Source organism: Perca flavescens, chromosome 21 (assembly GCF_004354835.1).
Source record: "Perca flavescens isolate YP-PL-M2 chromosome 21, PFLA_1.0, whole genome shotgun sequence".
NCBI classification, from domain to species: Eukaryota; Metazoa; Chordata; class Actinopteri; order Perciformes; family Percidae; genus Perca; species Perca flavescens.
This window is the reverse complement of record NC_041351.1, coordinates 6,061,412-6,071,699: the sequence shown is the minus strand read 5'-3', so window position 1 is coordinate 6,071,699 and position 10,288 is coordinate 6,061,412. Positions and strand designations below refer to the sequence as shown.

Genomic DNA, 10,288 nt, shown 5'->3' with positions numbered 1-10,288 from the left:
CACTGCAGACCACTGATTGGTCAGAGAGAACCGTCACTAGTGCGACAAGAGACATCCTGCACAAACCCCAAATTTTTAAATAGCCAAGAGATGCAATTTCTTTATTCACTTACCAGAGATTTTTTTGAAATGGCAGCTTGCAAACTATGTCGTATAATTGATCGCTGCTGAGGAAAGGATCCAGCGAGTGTGACGTTGAAGATGATGACGAGGCAGTTTCACCGACGGGCTTCTATCTGCACTGAATAAACAAAATGGAGAAAAGCACCTGCTATCAAAAGTGAGCTGAGTCGAGTCAAACCATGCAGTGGAAATTAGGCATATGTGTTAACCTTCAAAAAACTAAGCTAATTAAAGAATCATGAAGTCGAGTCAAGTTTTACGTGTTTGATATTTTCAGGCTGAAAGGTCACATCTGTAACTGTGGAGTGTCAGTGCCTGAGAGCTGCTGCTTGTTGCCTTAAGCTTATACACATACCCTGTGTGTGTTTATAGGGGTTAGCGAGGGTTCATAGGCCAACAAGAGGGTGCAGACTGTCCCATTACTCTCCCACCACAACACGCCCCTCTCTTAAACAAGCTCTTGGAGAAAGTGGCAAATGTCTGGGGGAGTCACACAGCAACATGTGCCAATGGAGATGTCTACGAACTCCACTGGGGATCAGAGAAGTGGTGGGTTTTGCAAAATATCCTTGAAAGTTCATATAGGAAAATAAATCCACAGCCTTACTTGAACTTGCATCAGAATTTTACATCCGTGCATCCGGTTTCAATGTTTTTTCAGGCAGCCCACGATAAGCAAGGAACACTTTCCAAAAACATGGCTTAATGTTCTTTATGTCGGATTGTCATCTGAGACCTGAGTACAGCTGCAGGTCTAGTGTTGCCCCACGATGGCTGGGGATGTCTGACAGGACAGTAACCCACCCAGCATTGATTACCAGCTAATTATAGGCTGAGGAAGTGGCAGCTTGTTTGTTTCTGGGTTGCTGAGGAATACATTTGCACTTCACCAAGAGTTCATGAGCTATTAAGTGTAAATTCCGCTGAGCACTAAGTGCTATCTTTCCTATATCTCACCCTTATCTGGAACTCACAAGATTTCTCCATTCTCTCGTTCCTCACTTAATTCCACCACCCTCTGTTTTCACAGTCTCTGTGGGTGGTGCCTCCTGAAGCCCTCTTTCACACCCGTGCGGAGATTTGAATAAACATATGTTGCGTTAATTATGAACCAGAGCCATGGTGCGCCTCAGACAGGAAAACGTTCTTCAGGAGCCATTTTGCAGAGCCTGAGCTCCAGCTACGTCGGTCTAATGAGAAACGTTTACATGGTGATTATGAGGGACGTCCTCACTCCTGATTCTTACAGCGCCCAAACACCTGCTCCCTGCACACTAAAGCCAGGCCTCATCACATTTTTACCATGGTTTTTAATAAACTTGTCAACGCCTCAGCACAGTGTAGCATAAGAACGTCCTCTCGTAATGCAACCTTTATAACATATGTTGGACTTACAGTGTTGTTGCAGTGTATAAATCAGGTACCATATATAATACTCCTACTGGTACTTCATGTAGATACAGTGCAACAAAACAAGACTGTGTGGAACAAAGGAGTAACTATTGGGCATTGAAGAAATTAAGTATTTTTATAAATATTGATAACGTCAAAGTGACGTTCTTACCTCTAAAACGCCCAATTAATAATACTCCCTTTCTACCAACAGTCTTGTTTCTGGTTTGGTTTAAAAGTCTCCAAATAAGATGCTGATGCCATTGAGGCAGAGTTATAAAAATAAGTTTTTTTATACCCAGACAGCAGAAAATGTACACCTGTCTCCCTTAATATATCTTCTGAATTATCATGTTTTCCAAATACATTCTCTGTAACGAGATAGTGAGGCCCTTTAATCACAAGGTTGGCAGTTTGATCCCCGGCTTCTCCTGTCCGCATGTCGAAGTGCCCTTGAGCGAGACACTGAACCCCAAGTTGCTGCCTGGGTGCTTAACAGTGGCCCACTGCTCCAAATGCTTAGGATGGCTCAAATGCAGTGGTCAAATTTCACTGTTGTGCCATGTGCAATTGTGTGTGAAACTTAAGTTAAAGTTTAAGGGTTTTCCAACCCCCAGGTTGAGGGATCATAGGACAAATTCTTTTTGATTCTTACTTTTAGTAAATAATTTATTTATTAATACTTTGTTGGATCTCTAGGAACTATTCGAATTTCAACGGAGTATCAAGATAGACAACAAGTATGCACCTTTTGACAAGGAATTGCAAGTAAAAATGGTTAACAAGCCAACAAAATTGGGAAAAACTGCCTGATAACATCAGATTTTTGAGTCTGTGTGCTATAGTTCACCAAGGGTGGGAGCAACCCTATTTTCTGAAGTTCTACTATGATATCAGCACTGCTGAGTTGTTTTTACTTGTAAGCAAGTGATAAATCTCTCATTCCATATGATGGTAACGTCATATTTTTTAACTGGTCTGCTTGGTATGAGCACCAAACTGGTGTTCGAGTGAAACAAATGCCACGGCTCAGCCTGTGCATTGGGTTTGATTTGTGAACTCTGTCAGACATGCCATGCCCACCCACATCGGCGCAATGTCAAAACGCGGATATTTATTGCCGTGAGGTTATGCACCCAAACGGCAGAGTTGACATGAGCGAGGAGGTTAACAGAAAAATGGCACACAAAAAAACACTAAAGTAATAAGCCATAAGTAGGTTTCATTTCAGATGATTGTGGCTGGAATACAGTAAATAGGAAGTGCATATTAACACAAGCATAAGTGAGTTTCACATAGTGAACATTGTGGTTATGAGTTAGAGCAACATGTAGCCTCCTCAGGTTTCAAATGGGGGTTGGTGGGCCCTTCCAGGGCAGATTCATTGGGAACAAGCTGTAAACTAAGTGGTGTCAACTTTTAAACTTTATACCAGCCATAAGGATTCAGTGTGTCTCAGAAGAACAAAGTCTCCTCCACAGACATCTAAAAGAAGAGAAAGTGTTAATACCAGACTCCCAAGAAAAACAAGAGGAGGTCGGGGTGGATGAATACAACTCTTCAAAAACAAAACATGGCCGGCCGCTGTCCTAATCAGGGGTTGTTGTCCGATTGTCAGCTTTAAATCCAACATCAGAAAGGTTTTTGGGGAGGAGGTTGTCAGACCAGGCCCCTAGGAAGTGCGCCGGGCTTTGAGGCAAATTGAACATAGCACCAATCGAGGAATTGCAACTGGCCCGTCATGTGATGCCCTCTGGCCCAAAAAGACTTTTCCCCATAGATTTACATGGTGCTAGAGATGTCTGTAAATCCGTGGATACATTTTTTCCGAGCGTCACAACCCACTGCAAAATTACTCATTTCACTATCAGAATTAGATCCATTCGGTCTAATAACATTTGGAAAGGAGAGCTGCACGATTAAATCATTTAATCCCCATTCAAGTTAATGGAGCGCTAAACCGGAAGTAGCTGGCTTGGTTGGCGGAGGTCTCTACTGCACCTGCTCTAGGGGCCCCCCAATCTGGAAGTTGTGCTGATCATCTGGCTCCATGGGCCACTGAGCAACTCTCATAGGAAAGAGTGGGGCTCCGCCTCGAACACTCTATCCAGTTCTTATAATACTGCATGTTTCAGACGATGTTTGACCATCTGACGAGCGATTCGTCTTAGGGCGTTTTCACACCGACAGCCTTTAGTTCAGTTGAATCGAACTAGAGTTTGTTTGCCCCGCTGGTGCGGTTCGTTTGGGCAGGTGAGAACGCGGCAGTTGAACTCTGGTGCGCACCAAAAGCGGACCAAACAAGCGTACCGAGGCCCGCTTGAAGAGGTGGTCTCGGTACGCCTTCAATCAAATTCTGGAGTGGTTCGTTTGTGGTGAGAACGTGATCCGTACTCGAACCGCACCAACTATACGTACTCCGCAAGTCTGAGCTAGTGTCTCCTGTAGTCAGGTGTGTTTAGCAATCTGCGATGCAGCAGTGCAGCAAACTGTAGCAGCTTGCAGTGTTTCTATCACGGAAATAGACTGCGGTCAAGCTTGCCGTCCGAGACTCGTATCTCCGTGGTCAAACCAGCTGCCGCTAAAATTGGAGACAGACGCCGGCAGAGCAGAGCGAAGTCTCGGTGGCCAGAGCAGACGTAGTAACGTCTCTTGCGAAACAATGTCTGATCATTTTAATGAAATGAGCTGGTTTGACCACTAGACCAGAACACAGGACCTTCTTCCTGTATTTACTTTCTTGCTCCCGCCACCAGACATAACTGACCAATAAGCGGGCTGGACGTTCTTGCCTGATTTGTAATGACGCATTTTGGTACGCTTGGATTTTTCCAGGTGTGAAACCAAACCAAACCGAACCGACCGAGGGCAAATCACTCCAAGTTACTAACTCATCAACTGGTTCGGAAGCAAAGCAAACGAACTACAGGTGTGAAAATGCCCTAAAGCACATTGAGGCCTTTAATATTGAAATCCACAGTGTCAATTCATTACAGATCAAATAAAAAAACTGTGTTATATTTCTAACTATCAGATGATTTCAGGTTGTTAATTCCCACAATCTGGTAATCATCGCCATCATCTTCCTTTTCGCAGAATTTCATCCGTTTTAATTGAGCGATCGGGTATTTATGTTAATGACAACATGTGAAGACATTCACTGATGTGCCCATCCACCACGTCGAAATCTGTCAGGCCACAGAAACCATGTAGGAGCCAACCGCACTTGCTTTTACTGCATTCTTTTATAGCTATTAAGATTTTACATCAGTGACCAGTTGCCTCTCATTTCTACGAGTACGAGAGAGATTATACTTTGTTATTTTTTTTAACTCCTGCTCAGCCAGATTGACGTGCAGGCAGCAGCAGAAGGTTTAGATTCCTGAGAAATCAGAAGGTGCTTCATCGAGGCTCTCCATCACAAAATGAAAAGCGTTTCATCCTTTTCAGAATACCTGTGAGTTTTTCCTCATGCCTGTGCACACGAGAGCCACCTGACCTGCTAATAACACTTCCAGGAGGAAATGAAAGCTGGTTGTGCTTCACAAGGTGATGGCCTGGGGGGCTGGAGCCGGAAGCAGGGACAGCAGAGTAGAGGAAGTGGTGACTCCAGCCGGAGGTGGGTGGTGGGGGCGGGGTGGACACGCCTGGCTGGCCGTGGCGGCGGCGGTGTCGCTCACACTGTTGCCCTCTCGCCACCCGTGTCAACACTGATGACTTCAGCGTGTGCCCTTATGAGCTCACCTTGCTAGGAGAGACACAGGAAGTGGGGTTGGAGCAGTGACAGTGTCGAGGGGGATAACTGTGTCATATCTGCACTGGAGGGGGTTTGTGTGTGTGTGTGTGTGTGTGTGTGTGTTTACATGTGTGTGTGTTTATGTGTGCGTGTGTTTACATGTGTGTGTGTGTGTGTGTGTGTGTGTGTTTACGTGTCTGTGTGTGTGTGTGTGTGTGTTCACACACACATGCAGCTGCTAAAACCTCGGGGTTATCTCTTTCACCTGTGTGTTTATGGAGCTGATTCTCTGTCCACACTGGCAAAAAACGAGCCATTAAAAAGGTTTTAAAGAGAGGAGAAAGCTGCTGTGTGACAAACAACTTTCTGTTTCATCCAGATCAAATGATAATGAAACATTACCTGATGCTTTCTGAGCTGTTGAGCTGCCACAAATGACAACTTGTTCAAACACCAAGCAGATCAAAATAATCTGTAATCTAGATTTTAAACCAAATTGTTATTCAATTTAGAGATTTACAGTAGTCATTTAAACATGGGAGAAAGATCATTTCAAGCTTTAAAGGAACATTCTGCTGTTTTCCAGCCTGGATCTTCTTCTTATCGTCTATGATGAGAATGGGACTTTTTGCTCAGTAAAAGAAAGAACCAGCTACACTTTAATTAATGTGTTTTGGTTTATTCTGTCCATGATTTAGACACACATTAATTTATTTTATTGATATTTTATTTTATTTTGTTAACATTATGAATATCTGTATAAGATAGACTGTTTTTTTTTTAAGTTGGTTATCTTTAACAAAATAAAAGAAAGTGAGAAATATATTAACAGTTACTGTAAATACATTTCATCTTTCCATGAACTGAACCCAAGTTAAAAATTAATTTCAAAAGATTTATAAATGACATTATTTTATTTGGGGTTAATTTCCATGACACTAAACAACTGTAATAGCCTAATAAGGCAATTAAAGCCATTTAATATTGACGTCACACAGACAGTGGCTTTATCACTCAGTCACAGACTTATTAAAAATGCATGATTGAAATGGAAAATGAAAAACAAAATCGGGTTGATGATGCAACCTGTCAACTGGGTCTGAACAAAGAACAGCTGGAGTAAAAACGGATCGATTTCAAAGCTCTCAACGTGCACATATGTAGTCTTTCTTTTTACTAAATAACAACAAATCAATATTTTGTTTTCAATAAGCTTCGGCGGGCTATGAGGCAAACGGGAGTCATTCTAACGAAAATAAACAGCCATAATTAATCAATCTTCTTGATAATTAGGCTACATGTATACGAATCTTCTGATCGGAAAATGCATGAACAAAAGGTGCATTATTCTGTTTTATTGTTCAATTTTAAAGTGTTCAAATTAGTTCAATGATTGGCCTAAATAAATATGGTCAGCTTGAATTCACTAATATGTCTTCAGTTTTAATTTGCAGGTCACTTTACTCACCATCAAATTATTATGATAAAACAACAATCATAATAACCCCTCAAGATAAATGCACAGAAATATTCCCAATAGGGAGTTTGTGGCATTCAAGTTTTACAGCAGTTATTTTTTGTCAATGTTATTTCCTGTAAGGTCTTTCTTTAAATACTATCCTTTTAAAATGTATTAAAGCAATTAGCCTACACTTCTTTTTTTTTTTTTTTTTCCAAAGGGCAGGGTGTGTAATTTATGTCCAGTTACTGTGATGAGGGGATGGCTCTTTCATATCTGGAGCCTATCACGTCCTGCCTCTGCATGAGACCCACCTCCAAAATACTAAATGTATATATCATAGGTTTGAAAACTGAGCATGTGTTTGAGTCACTGGTAGCGACTCCACGCGTGAAAAAAGACAAGACAATCACCTGCTCGGGTAATAAAAAAAGGTTTATAGATAAATAGTCTAATAAGACGGTGTGAGGATGTTTTGTTTGTGAAATTATAGGAGTTGATAGACCGGGACAGAATTTTAAAGTCTGTGGCATGTCAGTGCGCTGTGAGTGATAGCGAGGATAACAGTCCCACACTCTGCTGTTTGTGACTTTGTTTTTATTTTGTATTCGTGTACATGCTCTTATTGAACTGGACGCAAGAGCGGAGCCTTATGACATTACGCACAGACCGGGAGCGGGGCTGCAAATGGGCGGCATAGATGGCAACCTCTCCTTCAGCATGTTGAATGGGACTGAAACGCAAACTTTTGGAAAGAACGCAGACATCAGCAGTCATCTCCACCGCGGCAACAAGGATCTAGCAGAGTTTAAAATGGGGATTCAGGACGCGAGGTTTTACTACCCAGACTCTGTTCAAAGCGGGCAGGACGCTCTGTCTCTGCCGTACCATTCGGACCAGGCGGTTGGAGGGTACGGAGCGCAGACCGGCAGGTTTTACGCACAGACCCTCAGCAGTTGTCCGTACGGCGGCGTGCGCTCGCCGCCAAGAAGTGGAGCCGGGCAGGGTTACATCCCGACGACAGGAGACGGGTTTCCTACAGCCGGTAAAGACTTGTACTCTCCTTCTTCGGAGAATTACCCGGCGAGCTTTCAGCACGGCTACCAGCGGCCGCCTCTCTACCCTTTACCTGGGCTACAGGTGTGCGGGAAGACTCAGGCTTTGCTCAATAACTACCCGCTATGGGCCAAGTTTCACAAGTTCCAAACCGAGATGATAATCACCAAACAGGGGCGGTAAGTCTGACAGACAACTCAAACAATTCTCACTTGTTTTTCCACACTTAGAAAAAAAAATGTTTGCCACTTTCTTATGATCAGATTTGGGGTTAAAGAAAATATAAATTACGCACTGGTTGTTATTTTGTTTTTTTTACACTTTTTCTACTTAACTCAGTCACCACCAGTCTTATCTTAAGGCCACTACACTGCAGTAACTTCCTACGATTTAACTTGAAATGCGGTTTTTTTTTTCTGAGAAGTAAATAAGTCTTGCCGTGCCTTGTGGTGATCATCGATTAGAGGTCAAAGTTGATCTTTTAGAGCCATTTAACTCTGCAGACATCCCCAAAAACGTCACTGGTCAGGTGACGGGGCTGTTGGCAGCTTTGGGATTGTAGTTGATGAGAATGACCTCTGAACATTTATACCGTAATATAAGGCGATTTTAAGGCGTTGCTGCTTTTGCGCAAAATTGGTCAGAGCTGAGTTCTAATTAGAGGATGAATAGAAGTGAATCTGGCTTGAAAATACACATTCTGCTTAATAAAGTAATTTATTTGAAATGTATCTCAAGAATGGTGCTGTAGAATTTTAATTCTTGATTTTAATTGGCCTAAAACATGTTTTTACAAAGTCCTTTCTCTCAGTAAACTCCAATGCTTTCGCACTCTTTTTTTTTGTTATTTTTATGTTGGTAGAAATTTGACCAAATCAAACATTTGCTTTAGGCAAAAGATGTTCAGGAGCCAGAGAAATGATGAAGTGGATCTAACATCAGTTGCAGGCTGTGTTGCTGGAAACTGTTTTGACACCTCTGCTTAACCTCTAAAGTCCCAGGAGTCCCTTCACTTTAACACAGCAGGAATGGAACCCCAAAAAGAAGGCAAAGCCTTTAAGTTGACCTATTTTTATTGATAACATTTTACTTTATCATTACTTCTTACTCCCTGGAGGCAGTACTTCGTCCAAATCGTATTCCTAAATGTGGCCTATATTTAATTTATTTCTCGTCAATTAATCTCGTATAGCCTACACACTCTCCAATTCCTGTGATTTTAATATTAGGCTAATAGGCTCGACTAAATCAAATCAGTGACACATCAAACAGTTGTAGGATACACACCTTGCTCAGTCTGAAAGGGATTTTAAAAGGCGATGTGATAAAAAAATTTTTTTTGTTTTTGATGGTTAAACCTCAGCGCGATATCTCGATAAGGCGATGATACTGAAATTGAGATAAATAAATAAAAAGGTCTCAGCGCTGCTGAGCGGAGAGGGGAAGAGACGGCGCTGCCGGGCCCCTCTGATGGGTCAGCGAGCATTAAGACGCAGTCATGTCGATGGGGATTAATTCACTAATGTGCGACACTTGTGTTTGACAGAAGGTTTCAGGCCATGGGTTTCTCATGAACAGAAAACAAGTGCGCTGTCACAAACGTCACATAATAGGACACTGATATTTCCACTGCTGAAACCACACACGTTCTATTAAAATGTAAAGCTGTAGTCTCTTCATTTACCTAAATACATGTCCGTTAAATCGCCATCGATCGCTGAAGGAGGTTACACAATGGGGATTGAGCGTTAACACTGACGAACGTATTGCAATATTTAAATATTTGCAGTAAAGACTCCAGACCATAAAAACAGAATACTCTTCAGTCTGTTTCTATGCTCCAGGCTGCTGAACTCTGCCATTGTTTTCACTCAAATACAAATTCTGAATCAATCAGGACAGAAATTTGCCACTTTTTTAGTTACAATTCCAAACAGCTTCATATTTAAAACTTTGTTGTTTTGATACATTTTTTGTGTTATTTTTGTCTTTCTATTTTGAAAACCAGGAGGATTCACAGTTTTAGAACAAGCATTTCAATTCGCAAGCTGCAAGTTACAGTCTTGCAAAGTATTCCCCATTGACCTGCTTGGTTTCTGCTGTCAGAGCTATTCTGAGTGCAGTTAAATTGCATTTTTTTTTTTTTTTGCTTTAATAACTTGGAACAAAGAAATTGCAAGATGCTTTGCATCAACGATATTACTTATATGGATTATTTATTAAATTGGCATTATTGCATTATTGCATAAAGCACCTTCATAACATTGTAGGGTGTGTTGATTTTGTGGGTGAGTTTTTGTGAAAGCAGAGAAAGTTTCAGGTAGTTTGAGTTGCAGATTTGTTTTTTATTGTGTTGCTTCTTATTTTTCTTCAAGTGTGTGTGTATATGTGTGTGTGTGTGTGTGTGTGTGTGTGTGTGTGTGTGTGTGTGTGTGTGTGTGTGTGTGTGTGTGTGTGTGTGTGTGTGTGTGTGTGTGTGAGTGTGAGTGTGTGAGTGTGAGTGTGACAGTTAGCATTACCAG

General features: G+C 41.8%; 1 protein-coding gene across 1 annotated transcript in view; it reads left to right on the top strand.

Annotated features, from left to right (window-relative positions):
* The first annotated feature begins 7,088 nt into the window (after positions 1 to 7,088).
* Positions 7,089 to 10,288, top strand: part of tbx21 (T-box transcription factor 21) — a 22,599-nt gene continuing 19,399 nt past the window's right edge. The window contains exon 1 of the mRNA XM_028567638.1: positions 7,089 to 7,945. Within this exon, the coding sequence (XP_028423439.1) occupies positions 7,398 to 7,945 (548 nt within the window). The 5' untranslated portion in view covers positions 7,089 to 7,397. The remainder of the gene's footprint in view (positions 7,946 to 10,288) is intronic.